Here is a 23568-nt window from a genome sequence, read left to right as displayed (position 1 = left end):
AACAACTAGCACTTTAATGTAGAAGGGCTTTCAGATCTCAAAAGACTAGTCCCATTCTAGAAAGTACATGCAGCATGATTCCCATCAAGAGGATTTACACAGTGTCAAGATCAAAAACAAATAGGGTTTCTTGGATAAAGATGGAGAGAGTTTATAAAGGCTTACAAGACTTGCAAAGATCTTTGCTGAAGAAAAGGGCTTTCCCAGCAGACAAGAAGCAGCTAAGGACTTTGTCATTTGGAGCCAAAGTAGCCATGCCAGTTGTATATATGAGTTAGAAGGTAAGGAAGACAAGTCTATACTAACCTGGATAGGTATTCTTGAAAATCCATCTCCATTACTGAGTATCATGTATCTGACTTTGTGTCCGTGGCCATCCAAATACTTTGCATGTGCTCAGTGCTAAGTTCATGGGTAGTTCTGCTGAGTTTAAGTGTGAGTATTCAGAAGGTTCAAATGGAAAACATAAACATTTCCAAGTCTAAATGCAAGGTAGCATCCAAGCTTCACAGGCTGCTGTTCTGAAGATCAGTGTTTTAAGGCAACATAACTATGCTGCCTTATGCCTCCTCAACACAGGGAGAATTTACGTCTTATTTTTTCAATTATCTCCAGGCCAAACAATGTATTTAATGAGTACTTACAGTTGAGCACATTGTCAGGATACCTGCAGCACTCTCTCAGGTGAATGTTGTAAACACAAAGCTCTTTGCTCCCAAGATATGCAAGACACGCCTGTTAGGCTTTGGTTTCAAACTGACTCCATGTCTTTCATATTCTTGGCTGACAATTTGCAACAGGGAAAACTGAAAAATTATCTCACCAACATCTTGCTAGAATGAGTTACTGTTTGTTGGCTTGGACACTTCTGAGACCACTCACTCCAACTGAGTGCTGTACTCTACAGTCATGTGTCCTTCGCATCATAGGAAGCAAAGATCAGTCAACACCCAATTTGGTAGCCAAGTTCAGGAGCTGGGCTTCGAGGTCTCTATCCTAGTTTAAGAAACAAGACTACCTACCACCTGAAGATGCCTACTTATAACAGAAATAGGGTTGCAGACTTGCCCTGCTCTGGACTGGTTTAAGCACCAAAATGTTTCACCTGCTGACAGGTGCATGTCCCTCATGTAGGCTTCTAGATGCCACATTCGTTTAAGGGAACAGGGCTGCCTGGCTTTACATTGCAAACCCCGCTCCGCGTGCTTCACTTCTCAGTAGCACAGTGTGCTTTTCAGTGCAAACATTACACCTGGTTCCGAGTGTGTAATTTTTAGGCGTGGCAGCTTTAAACTGAACCCTTTTCTAGTTCTAAAGACAAGTGGCACTGACCACTGTATGCTCCCATTCTCCAGTCTTCCCTTTTGCTAGAAAAAAATAATGACAAAAATTGCTGTGAGATTTGGATTACAATCAACATACTACAGAAACAAAAAGCATAATTCTACTGAGAAAAGACATAAAAAAGTGGCCACTCTGCTGCCTGCAGAAATGCACAGAAGATGATATGAGTTCAGAGCAGAGGAAAATATGCTTAACTCCTGTGCAGGATTTATTTCAAAAGGTGTTTAAGATGTTTTCACCTCAGAGATTAATGTTTAAAATGAAGAGAAGAGAGTAGTTGCAGGATGGAAAGCTGATTTGTGAAATGTAATCTGGGATGGAAACTTTCGGTTTGGGAAAGGATTGTGGTATGCTAGGGTAATTTTAGGGCTATTTTGCATTTAGATAATGTACGTGTGATTTGATGCAGAAAACTGATGGAAAAATGGGTAAGGAAATTATTTCACTCAGGAACAATGCAATTATTGAGACATAATTCATACAAGCAGCATCCCTGGGATTGGCAATACGTGCCTTTTAACTTCTACTTGCTGAGTATAAACGTATTTTGTAAAGCTCCCTCCTCACCTGTGCTGGAAGAGGACGTATCCTGTATAGAAAGTCCCTTTATTAAAAGGATAAAGATGAGAGCACCTTCATTGTGGTGGCCACACTGCAGAAAAGAAAAGAGAAGATGATGCTGGCCTCCATGGCAGCTGAGACAGTATCCTCACAAGTAGTAACACCTCAGAGGCTACGTGCAGTTGGTCAAATACTCAAAAAGCACTAGGCTAAGAAATAATGCAATTAGATTTAAAGAATTTGGATCTTTCAGGGGATTCAGCAAGTACTGAGCAAATAGAAATCAGCCTAGAGAGACTTAAGACCGTGCTGGGAAATACTTGCTAAGTAGAACAACTGTAAAGTACCCTGGAAAGGAAGGGAATAAACACAGGAGCTGTAGTGCAAACCTTGCCTTAGGGTGTGGCCATAGGGATACTCTGTGGTTTTGTTACCCAGATGGCCCACCCCTTCTCACCATTAGACTGGATTGCCATGAGGCAGAATTTGCAGAGTCTTTGGACAGTCCAAACAGTATAAAAAACAGTGACCCCTTAACTTGCTAGAGAAAATGCTCGGTTTCTCCTTTTCCATTGCCTTTGTTGCCATGATAAAGCCATCTATGGCCACTTGCTCCTACAAAGGAGTTTACATTGTGTTTTCCTGCTATTGCTGATAAAGCTCTTGTGCTCTCTTGGGTTTGTAACCAGTCTCTTCACTGCAGTCTTCTGCTCATGTAAAACACAGCTGCCAAAACAGTCAAGTCAGTTATTATGGCAGGCTTGTCTCTGTTCGGGAGCTCTACCTTCCTGCCCTGTTTCCTACCACATCAGAGTCAACCTTTGTGTTTGCCGTTGCACATCGCCTTCAAACACATCCATCTTTATTCATTTTGTTGCTATGTTGGCAAACATCATCCTTCTAGGTAACCCCTTAATGCTACAATAGATTCCTAAAGTTGATCTTCCCATTTGCACCTAAGGACACCTGTTTTGAAAAAAAAAAAAAAAAAACCCTTAAAAAAAACAAAGTACCAAAAAACCTAAAAAAAAAAAAAAAAAAGAAAAAGATAGTACTCTGATATGAATTCACCAGGAAACAGGATGGCTGATACAGACCTATTTTAAGCTTTCTAAAGCACTTTGGACATGCATACTTAAATGCATGATCTCACCTCTGCTAGCTTTGTCTTTCTTCTTACATTTCTTCTTATCTTTTTTTGCAATCATTTATTGTATCTTGACTCAGGCTGTAAAACTCCTTGCGGTAAATTTTCCCCCTGCGTGTGAAGGCAAATACAATTGAATGTCTGTTCTGATGGGGTCCTCCAGGAACCTGTCAAAAGCTATGTTATTTCTATACTATTTTAGAAACTCTATCTAAGTGGTATATCTTCCAGCCATACCCATACACCTTTATAAAGGAGAGGGCTCTGTATTCAGGTGTTTTTTGCAAAATATTAAAGTCTATGCTACCCTCATGACCCAAGTCAACTCAGTTATGGAGTAGGCTCTGTACATCAGCTATTATATACGCAAGACATCACTCTTAACAGAAAAGTGCAGGGCAAATTCCACTGAGCTAATGGCATTCATAAAAAAACAGATTGTATACAAAAAAATATTTCATATTTCCAGATGAGCTAAAACTTCTCTGTGTGGTATTAGGAAAAAAAAAAAAAGTGACAATTTTTCTAGTGATAAATAATCACTAGATCAGAGCCATCAGTAAATGACAACTTCCATTTGCAGTCTTAACCTTACTCTTTTCCATATGTTTTATATAGAGCCACTATTTATATGTATTTCAGTATTTCTCAGATAATGAAATGCCCTCTAACATTATGATTTTTCTCTACATATTAGCTGACATCTAATAAAAAAAATTAAGTCTTTAAAATAACAACTACAAAGAATCTTAAAAGCCCAGTCTGAAAACCCAGTTCCACAGATGCAGCTGAAGAAACTTGCCTCTAATTATTCTATTTATGATCTCTAAGAGCATCAAGCTCGCTAACCCAGTCCCCAAGCTCGTGTTTGCAGGAAGAAAGTAAAAAATACCTGAACAAATGCCTGTGTTAAGCACCCCGACCTTGACTCTGTAGTACGTAGACTATACTAGTGCTATCTTTGTAAACTGTTGTTTCAGCTGAGTTAATGAGTACGATTCCTAGACGAGATCAGACTGAGAGCTCATGAGAATGTGGCTGACTGAGAGCTGATGCGATATGAGGTGGAGCAATAGAGAACAAAGACACACACTCACTTTTTATTTCCCCGAGGGGGTAAACACAGACACTGAGAGAAAAGTCTGTTGGAGGATAAGGAGTGGGGAAAAACACAGCCAGTAAGTGCGGAGTTGAGAGGTTTTATGCTGCTATTTTCAATATTTTCTATAAGAAACTGCTCAGGGTATCCAGGAGAGTTCCTCGCTAGGAAGTCTCACTGTAGCAAGTAGCTGTTAATTCCACTTTAAGTTAGTATGTTTTCTTGCTGTACAATTTTGGCCTTATATGCATATATCTAATAAACACTCCAACCCAAGAGTTCTTCAGCTGCTTGAAGGTAAGGGTGTGCAGCATGATTGTTGTCTGCTGGAGCCATGCTCCAAAACCTGCTGTGTATACGGCGCAGGCCAAGCTTTATCCTTAGCAGACCAAACAGACAGTTTTAACACAAGCGACTACACTCAGTTGAAGTCCTTGCCCCTACACTACATCAAGCTGGGAATATTCAAAAGGTTTTGAGCTCAATGTAGAAGGAGAATTTGACATAATACAGAGAAAAACAGAGGGTAATCAAGAGCAGCACTGAGGCATTTACTGAGATAGTCAATGACAGTGAAATAAGTGAAAATTTTTAGTATGTATGAAGCATATAAAAATTAACACTTTTTCATATTTATAACGTTTACAAAACAAGAAAATCGTCTATTTACAGTTGAAAATACCTAAACTACAACTGAAATATTTAATGGGTTCAAAATCACTAGGAAGGGGAAAAAAGGCTATGAGTCTACAAGATAAGACATGTTTTGCACATTTGTTTTATTTTCCTGGAGTCCGGATGGGAGAGGTGTGATGAGCACATGGGAAAGCTGGACAGAATGGCATGCAAAAAAGGACTAACCGTGTTGTGCCTTTTTGATATTCTAATTGCATTGCTTCCTTCTGTTGCTTTAAATCACATCTGACATTTAGATTAATCTGATAGATTGTAAATGTGTAGCCAGGGCTGTAAATGTAATTGACACATGTTGAAAATATAAACATATTGGTCTGAAGTGTCTGCATCTTGTCCCCCTAAGGGCATTCCCAATTTTTTGACCTGTAAGTCAAAAATAGTGGGTTTTTTCCTTTGCGTTCTTAGTTTACTCAAAACATTTGGACTTTATTTATTACGTGATTCAGATCCATCGTTCTCGCTTGTCACAGCTAGTAGCTGTGATGTCCATAGCTGTCATTTAATAATATCAAATTGTACTTTTTTCCTCCCTATATTATTTTTTGTGAATTTAAGAATGTTCACACTGACAAATGTTTAATTCTCTTTGAGCGTGATAGAAGAGATTATGATTCTGTCCTGAAAAGACACTGTTTTTCTTCATCACAGTAAAATTTATTTATAGTTTTTCATGTTACTAATGCTATTTTAAATGACAAAGATGAAATCATCATTTTAACAAGTAAGGAAACGGTAATCTTTGATCCCTACTTTCTTAACTATTTTATTCTTTTTTTTTTTTTTTTTTTTTTTTTGCTACAACACTTTCATAAACCATATTTGGATCTGTATTTATTGCGGACAGATTTTATTTTCTGGGAGTTTTTTTATTTCGTGTTTGCAATGGCCTGTTTACAAGATGGAATTTAGATCCTGGGTTGGTGCTGGCAGTTGACCAATAAACAGCTCCTCATGGTTTGCAACATCCCAGCTAGTGACACTGTCCTTTAGATCTTTCTTTTGAAAGAAGTTAGAGAAGGTATGTACAGACAAGGAGTGTATATACACTGCCGTGCACCCTGTTTATACCAGTTCAGGTTATACAGTTCAACATAGTCTATAGACAAGGTGTAGAATGTTTCTGATGTCATTGCATTTCATAGTTTCATACTGCTAGTGACAATACATCTATGCAAATTCCACAAAGCAGAGATTAAACATAGATAGGAAAGTGTCCTAATCCACTGATTTTATTTTTTGTTACATGTTTTGCGTGATAGCATTATATTTTTCTCCATGCTAAAGAAAATGGGTTTATAATGATATTAGAATTTTCTGCATGAACATACAAATTCCTTTTTCTCTTCACTGGACAAAAAGACTAGCCCTAGGATGACTTTTTTACACTGGGGACACCCACATCTGGGATCTTGTTCTCAAGAGCAACCTGATCTAGTAGAAGGTGTCCCTGCCCATGGCAGGGGGCTAGAACTAGATGACATTTAAGGACCCTTGCAACTCAAACCAATTTATGCTTCTGTGATTCTAAGGAAAGAGCGAGTAGGATTTACCTAAGAGTTTTTGATCCTCAGAGTTCTTTGCCTTTCATATATCCTGTCAGGCCATAACAAGATTTTGTAAGGTGCTTGACTGGGACCAACAGCCGGATAAGAACACTTGGTTCTGTCATTTAAGGTAATTGTTTGGGGGAGTTTGCTTTTATTTTAGATTGGCAGATCAGGCTTTTCTTGCTGTTATGAGTTCAAATAAGGCTCTATGCGGGGGTTAGCTGCCCTCAAAACATTCATTTCTGTTCTATATGACAAAAATATAGTGAAATTTTGTGTTAATTTTTCTGTCTGCCTAATGTACAATTCTGTCTCTGAGCAGCAGTCATATGAGAACTGAGCTGCTTCAGAGCTATTTCTGGGTTTACACTTTTTCATGTTGTAGATCTAGCAGGACTTTCATTTGATCATCAAGACCAAGAAATACAAGCTTCCCCAGGCAGCGGGGGGGTGATAATACCTGTTCAGCAGAGGGCAGGATCTAGGGTTACTCAGAAACAAAGTTTCCAACTCCAAAGATGATACAGATACATAAAGTATCAGAAGAGACTCAAGCCACAGGTAGATCCTTCCTGTATGGCATTTAGACAGGTTAGGGTATTTAAAATTATCTGTGTTTATACTGCCACACTCAGAGTTCTCAGAAAGTGAGGAAATAAGAAAAGTCTTTTGAACAGTTTATTCAAGCTTCAAGAACCCTCACAGACTGCTTCTTTCACGTAGTGTAATCTTTGCTTGTAGCATCATTGCAAGATCATAGGCTAAATTCATGTCTGTTACCCCTGGGTTAAACTCCACAGTGGATGGTCTCCCAAGGCTCATGCAATTAATCTTCCTTTCACAAGGGACCTCTTTGTTCATTAAGATGGGAACCAAATACTTTTGTAAAAATTTCATATTAAGCTATGAGACTGATATACTCCCCTTTCAGTGACATCATCCTCAGACATAAGAGTAGCGTAGATAAAATCATTGCATTTCTCTCTTGTCTACTCTAAATCTGTTGGGTGCCCTGCTAGGGAAGAATGGAGTCTTGCTTTTTCTTTTTTCCCTCCAAAGTAGTTGCATGAGCTCTTTGTTCTCCAAACTGTGCCTCAGCTCTACAGTTAAAATCACTTTTCCTTGCACATACGTAGGGAGGGACCACAGCTGAGCTGTGAGCTAACCCAGGGTTTGCTGTGTGCCCTGCCTGTGATCGGAAGCAGATGTTGGTATGAAAGACTCATCTTAGGATATGGTCACAGGGATAGCAATCATCTGCTCAATGACTTGTTCCTTTTAATACCAGACAGGATATATGCTACATTCTTCTAGTTTGTTTTGACAAATAAATCAGGTGGGAAATTCAACTTGCTCAGCTGCATCAGATATTTAAAGAAGTGGAAGACCTTTGTCAGCACACCCCAATTCAAATTGATAATTTGAGAAGTACAGCCAATAATGGCAAGAAAGTATTTGAATTAGAAAGACGATTTATGTCTAAATGTTGAATAGAACTATGTAGGAAATTTTTTAAGACATTTGTTAGTAATTACTTCTTGATTCAAAATGGCACTACTTGTACATCATGAATATTACTCTCTAATTTCTCTGAACAATTCATCAGCATCAATTAAAGCGCATTTGGCACACCTCTGGGGCATATGTGCAGCCTTTGTCTTTTAACTACTGCTTGAGAGGTTTGCTTAATATGCTGAGGTAGCCAGATTCAGCAGCTATGTGGGACAGATCTGTGCTTCAGGAGCCCATCACCTTCAAAACAAATCTTGTCTGTTGCCCATGAACAAACTCTCCAGCTTTGACCAGAAGAAGAAAGTTTTGGTTTTTTTTTTTTCAGTCTTCAGGACCTGAACGCTAAGCCTACAGTGTGCTCTTTGTTGGTTTTGGATTCTTTTTAAAACCATTAGGTTGTGCTAAATATACTTTATCTGGAAGATATCCTTTACTCATCCTTCTGTGGAACTGGCAGATGTGAGCAATGAAGGTAAACTTGCACACTATTGCTCTCTGCTGTTTATGAGAGTAGTTGGGGCATTAATTAGATTTAAGAGCCGAGAGAAGGACTTCACATTTGTTGCTCAATACATTTCAGGCAGGGTTGTTGTCAGTTGCAGGACTATAAAAAGTGAAGATTTTTGTACAATAAAATAGCCAGGCTATAATCTCAGAGCTTGGTAATAGCAAAATAATGTTAATCATTCATCATATCCTGCAATTCTATCTCTATTCTATCTGAAGATATAAATATTAAATAATGAATGCCCACAACCTCTCAGCAAGTTGACTGTTATTATTTCCATTTTATGGATAAACTGTGGACCAGAATTATTAAATACTTTGGTTAAGGTCACACAGTAAGTCTGCTGAAGATGTGAAAACAAAATCAAACTCTGTTGATTCCCAGTTTGCCTCTTTAGACAAAGAACAGTCTTTTTCAGCAACTTCTCTCTCACTCGTGATACATCTTGTGCATAGTCTAAATTAGAAGCATCATTAAGAAGTGAAGTTAATTACCTTCTTTCCTTTAAAAACTATTTGCTGACTTTAACATTGAATACATTCAAACAGTTTTCTCATGCAATTATAATGGCAAAAAAAATTCTTAACACAAATCTGAAAATAATCATGCTGTTTCTCCATGTTTTCCTGGTATAAACAGCAAATAACACCCACAGCAACTTTATTGAGACAAAGATTAGCAAATACAGGGGTTTAATTTGATTCCATTTTCAAGCATATCAAAGCCCTAAAAGACTAGCATTTACATTCTCCTTCTTCTTTATTTCTTCTCCTTGACATTTTAAGGAAACCTCTTGCTATGAAAATTAAGGCACTGTTTGAACCAACAAAACCTCTGCATTTTTCTAGAGAAAAGGGAGGGTAGTTTTTAAAAGCATGTTGTACAACAATTTCTAAAACCTTATTTACAAAAGCAGCAAATACAAGGGATGGAAAGGGCAGAATTTAAAGGTATGAATGTTAATCATCGAATATAATAATAACCAGAAACTTTAGAAAATTCCCCCTGGCATATTAGTTGAATTTTTAGGTTCTGACATAAAAGGAACCTATAGGCACTTCTGGATTTTTTTTCATATAGAGCCTGAAGAATCAAAGTCTCATTGAAGATAAGTGATTCCACACCTAAAACAACATGAGGACTTCAGCATCTAAATCATGTTCTTAAATTCTAATATTTAGGCACCTGTGAGACACTACACCCTCTCAGCTTTCGTGTAGGCTTCCCATGTCTGGAGACTTCTGCATCCAAGTTTTTGTCAGTGAAGTCTTCAGCATAAAAGTCCACATATTAGCTTCTGAGCTCTAATGAAACCACGCACCTTTCTACCACGACTGAGCAGTCAAAAGCCCAGGGGCATCCCATTACCCCACTATGATTCTCAAATCAATATGGGTTTTCCCCATGCTACCTTCATGCTCAGACCCCATCGCCATTTTTGGAGCATGCCTGAGCTTGATACGAGTCAGCATGGAGAGAAGGGAAGGATATCTATTTGACATGTAGCTGAAAGTACTGACTTACAATGTCAAAAAATGTGATTAAAATGTGTTATGTCTGAAGGTTTGAAGCAGAGATTTACACCTGTTGCAGGCTCTCACATGAAGCTGCTGTATTCTGGGATGCATTGCAGATGGGGGATGGTTGTCTCCACAACCACATCATTTTGGTTAGGTTCACATTCTGCTACAGTAGTCAAGTATTTAAGTTTCACCTGGGATACACAAAGACCTTTGTTTCTAGATGCCTCCTTATCCCTTTCTGAAGGCCTCTTTCCTAGAAGATAGGAACCCAAATCAAATACAGAAGGGATCTGATTCTTGTGTTTTCCAGAACAATGTTATAGACAGCTGTTCCTTACATCCCCCGCTGCCAACCCAGAAAGGACTGACCTTGCTTCCTCCACTTGGCTCCAAAAGAGGATTAATGACCCTACATCTCAAGGGGAAATAAGAAATAAGAATCTGCTCTCCCTCCCAGACAGTTATTTTATGAAGAGCTGAATTACTTACTGAGATGTCTATCTCCCTCCTTTAGTATGAGAAGTAGATTATACAACCAGCTTAGAACAGACACCTAACTTTTAGGAGATCGAAGTCCCAATTAAAATGCCTAGGTTGGTTTTGAAGATAGTGGTAGATTTCTAAAGCATATGGATGATAGGTGCTTTTGAAAAGTCTGCCCTTAGCACTTCTGCAGATAGGACCCTAACGCATTTCACTGAGCTTGCTGTTTTAACTTGGGACTTTGCAGAGTTGTGCAACATATAGCAGTAGTTTAAATTATACCTGTTTTCAAAACCATTAGTATGTATTAAATGAGGAATTTTAATGTGATCATCATTATGAGGTGTGAATTATAAAAGCTTTTTTTTCCTGTGTAGAGGAGTTCCATTAAAATTAATTATATTTATTTAATTTCCAGTCTCAAATTGACTGATTTGCTTATACGGTGTTTAAAACAGTTATAAAATACAATTCAAAACATAGTTATAAAATACTACATAAAAAGCTTTAAAAAGCTAATTTTATATATAAGTCTCTGCAGAGAGGAATGGAAACACTTGCTGACCCTTAATCTTCTGGTTGTCACACCATTTTTTTCTCTTAGCTCTTCATTTTTTAGCTCCAACATAGAAGGGATTCTGGAAATAGAAATAAGGGTCTTCATTCATCCTTGTTGTCATTATGACTATATTTATAAAACAATATTATGAGTTTACAAAGAGCATATTCTTACAGATTTGCAATGGACAATTTCAAATTTACGATACAGAAAAAAGAGTCACCTGTGATCACAGTTGTAATTCCTATGTCGTGAAAAAATAGCTCTGAATTGGAAATCGTGGTTTGGGGAAATAATCTGAAGTAGCTGAGAGAAGAGAACTAAGGAAGGAAGTAGGGGTAACTTCTGCCTCGGGGATAATAGTGTCCATTACAAACAAAACCTTTACAGTTTTTTCAAAATATTTCTTTCTTATTGTGCCTTAATAGCAACATGCCACAATGACATAATACAACAGTAACATGCAGTAAGGAGTTAACATGGGACAGATCTCCATAAATACATTTTTTCTTTTTACTAATGCATAACTGCCACAGTCTACTTTGTTTTATTGTAGATCCATACCAGCTAAGAAGCACTTGAAACATCTCTGAAAGTAATGAACAGATGAACAGAGACTGCTGATACTATCACTCCTGTATTTTAGAAAATGAAATGAATGATTGGGTCATTTTCCTGTGATGAATATATCTTATCTTAACATTTGCTTTTTTATAGCATATTGATTGTTTTCTCACAAAGTATCTAAACATACGATACACAAAGGGAGAGGAAATGCAGAAATAATAGCTGCACTGCAGATCACCTTGGAGCTTTTTTACCTACTTTTTATATCGTCTTGCAACTAAGACATGCTTATTCCAGGCATTCAAGTCATACTAGAATAGCGGTTGTATTTTACCAACTTAAAAAGCTTGGTGTCCATCAAAGAAAGTACATGGCAATCTTTCAGATGGCAAAGCCTTTATACACGAGTGCTATGCAGTGTATTATTATCTGTACATGCCTTCTGTGAGCAAAGTTCTGACTTCGTTGCCCTTTTTCACAAATTTATAGAGCTGTTAATGAACTATGATTCGTAAGGACTGTCACAATGTCTATGCTGTATAAGACCTATGCTGTATAACTTCTCTGGCCATACTCAAGAAGTGAGCCGGATTTGCTTTGCATTGTGTTTAAGGGCAGCAGCGCAGCTAGCCCTCCTGAAGTCGTGCTGAAAGGTTGGGTACATTAGCTTGGATAGATTACAGCTTATGCTCACACGTTGTCTGAACTAAAATGGATTACTTTGGGCTTGCTTGGAGGGCAAACACGCTGAGGCTGTAATCTGATGATATGAACCTACCAGTGGTGAAAATCAGAGTTTCTTCTGCAACCAGTACAACCTACTTCGTGCACTTGACATGACACTGATATTACAAGTAAGATCACGTTTTGCTTTTTGTTTTTCCAGTCTGCTGGATCTCACCTGTGCTGATTTGCAAGCCCAAAGCTGTCACAGATCCCAATTACTCACTTAACAGAGGATTCAGTCAGTACGAGGGAACCAGTTTTAGTTACATGATAATTCCTGTACGTTCTTTCCAAATACTGTACAAAGAAAGTGAGTCTCTTTAACTCCGTTTTATGTTTGAGGAGAATAAATCAGGTATAAGATCTGACTTGCCAGTGTCACCATCACCTGTCCCACTACTCAAGCAAACCAGGTACAATGTCATCCACACTGAAACTCTGAGTATCCTCCTAATAGGTTGCTCTCATTTCCAATCTGTCAAACCTATGATCATAGCTTCACTTTTATCATAGTCTAAAGAGTGCTTGTCTATGTAAAGGGATTAAATGGTATTTTAAATTTGTAGATGAGTTTACGCTGAGATAAACCTCTCCCTGTTGGTCTAGAGGGAGATTTTATTTGTATAAGATAAATCTTTCATTCATAGCAAGATTTAATACCAGCCCAGTCATTATGCTTTTCACAGTTATTCTGAAAAAGAGGCTTGTTTACAGGCAACAGCTCTGTCTAACTATGCCTTAGAGCTACTGGCATTTCCAAACCTATGTGGTAACAGTCATCAGTCGTTTGGGAGCAATATTAAAAACTGATACCTTGATTAAGCCTTAAGATTAAGAATCAGAGGAAAATCTGTGGAAGAGACCACAATGTGAATGGGGTGTACATGTGCATTTGGGAAGACTTGCTGCAGATCGACATCCTATTCAGAACAGACAGTTCTGATGGTTGAGGCTCTTGCCCAAGAACGGATCCCAGATCTGAGAGCTCTGTAAGCATCCTGACTTCTCTTTTTTTTTTTTTTTTTTGAACGAAATAAGAAAAGAGACACTTTCAGCTATTTATAGCATAAGTAGTTCTGAAACTTTTTTTTTCATTACAGTATATCTTTCCCCAGCAGAATAAAGGTTGTGTATTGCGCTATCACAAAATAAACCCGTTCTTCAACTTTCTTCATGTTTAGAAGTGAGGACAGTGATTTTAGAGTTGCTGTCAAACCACAGGCATTGCTTTCTTTACCAAATGGCAGCCTTATGCAGAGAGCAGTGATATACACTTCCCAGGGAAGAGACAAACCTAAACAGGAGTCTTTGTTTTAGCAGTGTCTTAGTCTTAGAGTACTCAACAGAGAATGGGACTCTCCACTACTAAAGTTTGTGGATCATTTCAGGAGAAAAACACACAAAAAAACCCAAAACTCTGCAGAAAATACTTCACGGCACATGCTAACTAGCATAGCACTAGCATGCAGTGAAACAGCACAGGAGCAACTAACCAATGCCACATTTCTCTAAATTATAGCAGTCATCCTGTGACAGTAATAGAGCTAGAGCAGTTCAGACCATATCGGTTTCACATCTATGACGAGTTCCAAAATACAGAGAGTATCAATCCAAACATTTTTCTACTCTGGGGTACTCAGTTGCTAAACCAGTTCCTAATGAAGCATTGCAGCCAAGTGTATTCAGCATGATTTTGTTCCAGATATAAAGTAGTCTGCAGTCATGGTTCAGATCCATGTGGCATCAAAAGAAAAAAAAAAAAAAAGAGGAAAAAAAAAAAAAAAGGCACTTTTTAAAAACTATTTCAAAGCTTCCATGTTAAAAGTTCTCCACAATAGCAGAACAAGAAGCAAGTTCTGTAAACTGTACTGGACGTACCAAACAGTGAAACTCAGAAGTTCCTTTCCCACAGTCCCATAACAAGATTTCTTGTAATCAGTACTGTATTTTTTATCTCAGTTTTTGGGGTACACCACATTACTTTTTCAAGCTTTGTTCTGCAGCTGTGATTCCTAGAAATTTATTTCCTTTGCATTCCTAGAAATGCATTTGCTATGCATTCACAGTGCTGCAGTACCCAGGAGCCTAAGGCTTCCACCCAGGAACCTAAGGCTTCCTGGGTTCAGGCTTACCATACAATTGAATAAAAACAATTGATGAAAACACTTCTAGTAAGTCTATGGTGTGGGAATTTTTTTTGTGTGTGAATTCATATGCACATATGCAAGCATACAGAGAAGATACTAAATTATATTGTTTTTCTGTTTCTTTACCATCAGTCAATGTTAGGAGGTTCCAGGGGTGAGGAGCACTGAAGTCTGGCAATTCTCATCCATATTTAATTGCTCCTCAATATCTAAGCTGGAGCAGTTCACAATGATGTATGCTTTCCTGCCATGTTTAGCTGTTCAGATCCATGTTCTACAGTGCAGTTGGGATGTTGAACAAGCTAGGATTATTTAGAGATGTTGTTCTGCTGCTTGATTGCCATAATGCTACTTCCCTCATCAGAGACATTTTGATTGGAAATCTGCAGTGTGAGTCACAAAGGACAATGTTGATGTAATTAGGATGCTAAAATGACAGTGACAGAGCGTGATTCGAGCTGTGGGAATGACATTCAAACACTGGGTTTCATACTCTGTATTTACAATGGAAATATACCTTCAGACTTACGATGCACAGTAGCAAACATCTGCCACCGTTATTACAAAGACACTGGGGCTTATTATTCAGGGAGTAACAACAGCTTTCAAAGCTGCCAAGCAAAAGGCAAAGTGCTGATAACTGAGGACCAGGAAAGCCCACATTTATGGGATATGTGCCCTTACCCTTTTGCCCTTAGAAGAAAGTCATTCTGTTACCCCTCCTCAACACTCCATTTGGAATTATTCTGCTTAGGAGACTTTTCCATTGAAGTCAAAAGACAGAGGGCTAAGAGTTGCTTTCACTGTACCATTTATTTACCAAACCTTGCTTGCTTTGCTTTATCTAAGTGATTTTTCTCTTCGGTAGCTACAGCAGGAATTCCTTTAGTCTACTGTATTCAGTTTGATATTAGTTATTCTCTACATCATTCTGTGGCTTTGTTTATTGTGCTGGGTTTTTATGGCATCGTAGCCTGACTGGTTCGGAGTATAGACATCTTGATAGCTTAGTGATCATATTTATACTGTGGCCAACCATTAGAGAATCTTCAAGAACAGTGATTCCTGATTGGTAAGGTAAAAAGATATTAAAAGTGACGCCAAGCATGGAGCCTGACTAAATATCAGAGCAGGACCTGTGTTGGCTGGATGTCGGGCCAGAGCAGGACTTTGGAACAGGCATACTGAGCAACATGGAAAAAAGTGACTTGGTGGTTCAGGGCAGCATCATTTGGTGGCAACGCTGTCACCTGCATCCAGAGACTTCCAGAAGACCTGAAAAGCAGGGCAGGGAGGGAACTGGGGGTGGGAGCAGACAGAGCTGAACACAGTTGGAAGAACATAATGCCTCTTATTTCAAATGAGGTATTTACACGGCAGTCTACATGAAGCCTGCAATCATAGGTCCAGAAAATGTATGCAAAACATCAGTGTTATAACCAAATTAATGGGATTTTAATTCATGCTCATTAATCGGACGAAGATTTCACCTGAAAGCATCAGTGATCTGGATCCTGCAGACATTTTTTAATTTGAAATGTCTGCTGCTGGGGGAACGACAAATAACTCTAGTAATGAATAATGAGCAGAGTGAGGCTGGTATGAAATGCATATAAGATTAAGAAAGAAGTCTGCAGGAAATGTCAGGGATGTAATACATGCTGTACCATGTCTCCATGAAAGTAACTGTATTGCCCTTAGTCAAGTGTACGCTTGTATGCATGAAAATTAATTCTGCACAGCAAATAACATGGTAAAGCCATGGTTCTTCAATTCTGAACCCATTTTAAATAACACAGTAGGACATATATATAATATAAAATATCCTTAACAAACAAATAACACCATCAGGAAACTGCGTGTATTCTGCAACCTTTACTCTAGATGAGTCTGGAGATCCTGCCTTTCCTGAACACTCGAAGTCCTAAGGCTTCCAGTTATTTATCTAGCATTAGTTGCCTAAGCACTGATAACCTTTCCCCTCTCCCAGAGCAGTAGTACCAGAAGGAAAAAAATGCACTGCTTCCAAATCCTTTACTCCCAGTCTTCTCATGGGTCTTTATTCCAGCAATTTCCATGTATGTAATAATTATTGGATTATCATGCTGGGCCCTATCAAGAACACTCAAAGCTCTGTTGATGTGCCTTAAAATAGGCATATGCATAGAAAATATCAAACTCTAAATGAGGAAAAAGGATAGGAAAATCGACATTGGCAGTATTATTAGTTAGTTCAGTAAGTTAGGATGTTGATGGAGCTGCCAGATATCCCTAATTGTTGCTAATTCTGAGAAACGGAAAGGGTGTGACACTGACCCAAAAAGGAACTAAGTAAAGATGAAAACAAGGTCAGAGGATGAAGAAAAATAAATAGTAGAAGTAAAAAAAAGAGAGAGGCAATTAAGAGAGTGGGTTGGGGCTGGTCTTAGTAGGAATCATGACGTCTGAGACTGAGACCATGAAGCTCTCGCTATAATCATGCTGTTTTAGAGGTGAGTAGTATAGGACCAGTGAGGAGACTGAAATTTTCATAAGGTATCTCAGAAGCATTGTACATGTGCACGTTACAGGTACAAGCTCTTTAAGGCAGATCCTTTGAGGTATCCTTACCTAAAAGCTTAGGGGACACCAGGAAGCATGCTACTCCTCTGAGTGAATGCTGCTAGAGCAAGTTGCTGGATTGTCTCCTGATGGAAACTACTAATTACTCCGGCTATGTCTGTATCGAGCTGAGATGTAATTCTTCCACCCTTGCTTTCCTTTAGAAGGTAATCCTCAGGAGAAAGATGTGATGCTGTTCTCATATCCCATCCTGACAGCATATGGCAGTGTGTACCTGTCCTCCAGACCCAACAGAGGATGAGAAATCCTCCAACCATTAAGGGTATCATAAATTGATAGCTGGAATGGTTTCTTGTCCTCTGCAAATTTTTGTGATGTTGAAAATATTCTCATTTTTATCAGGGCAAAATTGAAATCTTTCAAACCGTTCCCTCCTTAATGAGGTCCACTGGTATTAAAGCAGCTATGGGCTTCCCTGAAAATGTGTTCGAAATGTGACAAAAACTATCCCTGAGAAAATGTTAACAAACGTGACGTTCTCAAGATAAGTTTTTGCTTTGACAAACTGATAATGGACAAAAGAAAATAAACATTTTGTGATCAAGTCTCCTTGAACTTTCATAGATCAAAATACAGTTTTATGCACAATGCATCAGAATCCACAATCATTTGAGAACCAATGTGTGGAGAGAAAATAGGAAACCAAGGGCACTGATTCATCTTGTCCGATGAACACAAGAAAGTAATTTCCCCCATAGTTTATAGTTACTGTCCGGTAAATCCGAGTTTGTCCTCTACTAGGAGAGAACAACATCTTATAGACTGTAGGAATTTGTAAAAGAAATAAAAAATCTTTCCTCTACATTTCAATCAATAATAGCAGTGGAAACATTTCTATTGCTCTTAGTTTTGTGAATCAAGATATTCCAGACCTAAATTCTGTGCCACATTTTCCTGAACACTATCCCTTTTATGTAATTTCCCTTATATGTGGCAGTTGAATAAAACAGTGATGCAAAATCCCAATGGAAAAAAAAAAAAACCTAGCTAAAGCAATCATACTATTAACACATCAGCTCTGCAAAACTTTGTCTTGCTTCCTTGCACAAAATGACAATTTAAAGTAACTTTCCAGAAGTCTCCTGGGAGATTATTGTATTTTATTCTCTGTTTAGAAAAAAAAAAAAAAAATCTTTGAGAACCTATTAGAAGTCTTCTAGTGAAATACTTACAGTTCAGTTCAGCATTATATGCCCGTTTCAGAGAGGCTGCAATGTAATTTATTTCATTTTACTTTCATCAGCAAGTAAAGGTCATCCATCCGAAACCAGCTTTTCCAGATGCACACATTTCATTTGTTATCGTCTTAAATAACACAGAAGTGCAGTCAAATTCCGATATCTGTCAATCGCACACAAGTTCTGTTAAGTAGTCTTTTACTTTCTGTTTAAATGCTTACACCATGGACATTGAACAAATTCTTGTTTAGCATTCAAACAAACAGCTTGAAGCAGGAAGACTTCCTTTAAACTGTAATGAATTTTCTAAATATTTTGTGAGTACCTCAAAAACTGTATTTCCCAGTTAATATCACATTATCTGGAATCTAGAAAAACTATTCTGCACAGGTAGTTACACCTCTAAAAATCCAGAGTAACTCAATTTTTAAAAGTACTCCTTCTGTGATCTTTAAACACAGCCTTTCTGCTCATCTGTTGTATCAGTTGCTAATAACAGATGTCACTGGGAGCTCACTAGGAGCTACAAATGAGCACAGAAATAACTTGCACATACACTAGCTATGCTAATATACCATTAGGCATACAGCTAATATGTCAGGTTATTTCCATTCCTTTGGCAAACATACCAGGTCTTGGCACATCTTACTGTTGAGACTGCAAAAAAAAGAATCAAGCATGGTTAATTATTCTTGTGACTTCATTGCTGTGGTCGTTGTCTGCGTTAGTGATCTGCTTTGAAGCCATATTGCAGTTCTGAAACGGATTCCCTGACTGCTTTGTCATTGCATTGTCTGTTAGTTCAGTTCTTAAAGACATTTAGGTGGGCAAACTATTTTCCTTTCCAAGAAGAAGTAGTCAGGGGTTTTGTTTCAAAACTTCTCCAGAGCTTCATGAGGATATTCAGCTCCAAACCAAAGATGAGGGCTGGACCACCCTGGGATCCTGCAGCATGAACCCTACCTGCATTCAGCAATACGGCTTCCAAATAAGCCCAAGCTCCTACAGCAGCCTGAAATGGTTCTCACGCTTTATAAAGGGCCATCCACTTTCTAACACGCTATGTATGTTTTCCTCCTCACTGCCAGCTGCCAACAGAAGCTACATCTTCAGGCTCTTTGGCACCCCTTCACCATCCAATATATAAAATCATGAGTTCTCTTCAAAAACATGCTCAAACAGATTGACGTAAGGTAGAAATGACTCACAGTTAGGTTTACAACCTCAGGTTTCCAGTGAATATTTCTAGCTTCTTACAGTTTGAAACAAGCATTTTTTGTTCTATTTGTTTGAAGAAAGCAAAATGTATTCAGTTAATATGTATATTACATATGGTGTATTTGTCTAAGCACACATTAGCTGCTGCCTGCTGATTATCCTATAATGAACACCAAAGACCGAGTTACAAAATCTCCTCCTGCATTCATATATATTCGTACAATGCCTTCCTTGTTCTGATTTGGTCAAACTTTCTCTAATGCTAAATCAGTCTTCAGCACGAATAAAGCTCTGCAAAAGAAACCCTCTCTACTGCTGAAGGTCCTGCAACAGGAGCCGGTCAGTAAGGCTGATCCTACACAGAACCTGAGTTCTGCTGAAGGTATGTTTTCGCAGCCAGGCAGTTAGTCTCAGCAGGGCTAAGGAAGCAAACTGGGTGCGTGCACTCAGGTCATCCTCCTCTCATTCACACATGCAGAGCAGAGCAAAATGACCACCTCTATGAATACAGAATTGTTTAAATAGAAAAAATTCCCACGTATTCTACTCTACATTTTAATCTTCCCTTTTGGCATTGCAGAGCATAATTTCAAGACAATAAATAACAAAAACAGATGCTAAGGTGTCAGGCATGACATAGGAACCTAAATAGAATAAATCAGAAAATAAATAGAAGACACGAGGAAAAAACGTTTAAAAGAGTTTATTCTAAAATGTCCTCAGGATTTTTTAATTTTTTTTTAAACATGCACATAAATCTTGGACCTCTGTATTGGCAGTTAAAATTAATCCACTAGAAATAGCTGGTTGAAAACAATTATCATATTTGTCATATTCATGACTCAAAACCTAAAAGCACAGCAAACTTGAAAGAAACTGACTGGCAATAAAAATGAAGTTGATAATCATTGCTGACACTGAAAATGCAAAAAAGGGCAGAATACGAATGAAAACTAAATTGGATTTTAAGAATCCTTTATCTTTAAAGCTTTCTATTCATATTGACTATGTCAATAAACATACTTGTTTGCTTATTAGGAAAGATTCCTGAGTAAATCCACCTCATTCCCCCTGCCCCGCCCCCCCCCCCCCCCCCCCCAACAGTGTCCTAGTCTGAGCTACTGCCTTCTCTTACTTGCTAGAGTTTTTCCAAAAGTTTAAAGGCAGATTTCCCATCTCCAGATATTTATGCAGAGGTGTCATGCATCTCAGGATGTAAATAATCTTCAGGATAGGATTACAGGATTGAGCCTGCTGCTGTGCTTCTTGCAGAAGGAACTGTTTGAGAGCGATGCCTTCTTTCATGTCCTCTCTGATAAAACGGTTAAGGTATATAAGAAACAGATTTTATTTCTCATATATAATAAGCCCCACCTCCACTTCCCGCCTCTTCTTCACATCCACCCCTCCCTGGTTCAGTGCCTCAGTGAATTCCATGCTCTGTTTCTCTCCCTCAGTTTGCCAGTGTGGCAGTAGTAGTCGCTCCATTGCCCCCTGCACCAGCTGGCTGTCACATTGCAAAGCACATCTCCTGGCGACCACTGCCCCTGTCCACGTCCAGCAAGGTGGGCGGTAGTTCCCTATATATTCATAAGCATATGTGTGCATGTGTATATACTACGTACATGTGCGTATGTAAGGGTACGGATACAAAGAATTATAAAGCACAATTGGCAAGACACATTTCAGGGTATCCAAGGAATGAAGTGTGCTACAAGTACCACATAAATAGTGTGTGTGTGTATATATACGCAAATATATAAACCTATCGATGAATATTTATAAAATATTGCAGGTGTGAAAACTGAGACATACTTTTATTAGTTAATTAAATCTTTCCTAAGGTTACAGATCATGTGTGCCTGTGTATATGTGTATACAGGAGTGTGTTTATCATTTGTAACTTGTTCCAGTGTTTAGATTGCCTGAGTTCTGACTTAGATCTGTCTTGCTGTCTCCTGAGTTGCCTCAGGTTTTTTTCATTTCTAGGTTAACTTTAATCACAAAGGAATAGCTTTTGAGCTCTTTTTCTCACTTCTTACATGTTGCTTCAGTCAACTGAAAGAACAAAACCCTAATCATACTGAAATTAATAGAAGGTTTTCCAGTATTTCTGTGAGCAAGATTTCATCTCTGATACTTCTTGTCTTTTGGCAAATCCAGCTTTGCTGACAGAGTTTCGACTATCGTTTTGAAAAAGGGTTGTGTTTTTTCTTGTTGTACAGATCAAGGGGTCATTGACTTTAATCTGATTAAATCTTCCATTTCCCTTTACTAACTTAATACAATCAAGAACATTAGGGTGTATTTTCAGAGATTTGAAACAATGATACACGCCAGAGATATCTGATCTGAGTAAACATGATATGACTAGTTTCTGGTGACATTTGTTTGAAAGAAAATATTCTATCCCACAGACTCAACTGTTTTGATGTAAATTGAAGTCATCACTGTCAAATGTCTGTTAAAAACTTTATGATATTGTGAAAATCATTTTATCTTTCTGGGACTTGATTTCCAGCGCTCCTTCACCCCACATAAAGCAGTTTCAGTAAGAATTTCTTTACTGTGCTGTAATTAAAATTAATTATTATTTAATAAATAAATAATTAAAAATTAATGCTTGTAAAAGTCCAAAAGATTCTTTAAGGGAAGGCATTTCAGAAGTGGAAGTCTTGTTATTACCAGAGCAGCATTTTATTTTGATTGTATGCTACTACTAATATGTAGATTTTAAAGTATTTTATTAAATGAGGGAAAATACCATTAGTCTTATACTACAGGTGTCTATGAGACAGAAAGTGATTAAGACTTAAATTAAGACAAATTAAATTCCACTCAACTAAACTCAGGTTAAACTGACAGAAGAGCCAGGAAGTCCTCCTACCTCTTTGTTCTCTGCTCCATATATGAGACTTGTCAGGGCACCAACAGGCTCTGATTGCCTTAGCAAAACTGCTGTCCATCAGACCAAGATGCTGGTCAAAGATCAAGCTTTGCTATTATTATTATTGCTTTTTATTTTACTCCCTTTATAAGAACTTACAAAATATATATTCTAGCAGAAATTCTATTTAATTTGGCTGAGAGGAAGACTTTGTGGTATTTTAATCTTTGGTTTTGTGTGACATCTGACCACATCTGATCCCACAGACAAAATGCTGCACTCGAAAACCAACTTGTGAGCTGAGTATTAGCATGTCTGGCTGTTAGCCCAAAACCCTCGTTAGGGTGCCTAAACCACCTACCTAGTGCAGGAAATTAGTTAGTCACCTCAGGATGGAGACATGCAGCACAAGCAGTGGAAGAGGCTGCCCAGAACAGGACTGGGATGTGTCTTCCTCCATCCCTTACCAGGGCACATCCAGTGCCCTGAAGGAGTAGGTCCTTCTTGGGTTTCAGAGCTGGGAATCCTCCCTTGAGATCAGAGAGCTAGTCCATTTCTTTCATGAAGAAATTATGAAGTTACACCTTTGGAAACACAGTCAGAGAAGGATTCATCCAAAATACAGACCGGTTTTTGTCATCTTTCCAACAAAGGAGAATCAAACCACCTCTGCCACCTTCTCTTTGCAGGGCTGTAAACTGCACAGGGAGGGAAGCTGACTCCACCCTCTACTGCTGCAGATGTGCCCCTGGGCATAAATCATTAGGGAGTCAATAGGCAAGAGACAGAAAGAGGTCAAGGGAAAATAGTAATTTCTTGATTAGCAGCCAGGGCACCAATAAGGAGGACATGATTCTTCACTTCTTCAACTCTAATCCTAAAACTCTTCACACATTTCAAAATTGACAGCCATTGTTGCCTAGGAGCAAGGAACATGAAATACGTAGGTCTGAATCGCTTCAGGCTGAAGCAGGATTCGTACCAAGTAGGTCATAGCTTCAATTGCTGCATAAAGGGACTTCATCCTATGCCTGTTTCTCTTAAAATCAGGCAAACAAAAAGCAGCTGCTACCACTGCATTTAAGATGGAGTTTGCTCTTGTAGGCAATCTACATCCTTAGGGCTGAGAGCTGGGGGAATAGCTAGTTTATCGATTTTGAATGGCCCTTCCCTGTGAAGAATGAGCCCCTTCTGGGGATGTGCTGGCACCAGGCTGCTAAGTGCACAGGAGCCTGAAAGGCAGA

At 38.5% G+C, this 23568-nt stretch overlaps 1 protein-coding gene across 1 annotated transcript in view; it reads left to right on the top strand.

Moving 5' to 3' along the window:
• FUT9 (fucosyltransferase 9) overlaps positions 1-23568 on the top strand; it is a 109609-nt gene that overhangs the window by 73528 nt on the left and 12513 nt on the right. The window contains exons 2-3 of the mRNA XM_086461366.1: positions 9989-10057; positions 19430-19454. Of these exons, the coding sequence (XP_086317492.1) occupies positions 10016-10057; positions 19430-19454 (67 nt within the window). The 5' untranslated portion in view covers positions 9989-10015. The remainder of the gene's footprint in view (positions 1-9988; positions 10058-19429; positions 19455-23568) is intronic.

This window comes from Leptosomus discolor, chromosome 2, assembly GCF_034619465.1.
Source record: "Leptosomus discolor isolate bLepDis1 chromosome 2, bLepDis1.hap2, whole genome shotgun sequence".
Taxonomy (NCBI): Eukaryota; Metazoa; Chordata; class Aves; order Leptosomiformes; family Leptosomidae; genus Leptosomus; species Leptosomus discolor.
The sequence above is the reverse complement of the archived record's forward strand: the minus strand, read 5'-3'. Positions and strand labels throughout refer to the sequence as shown.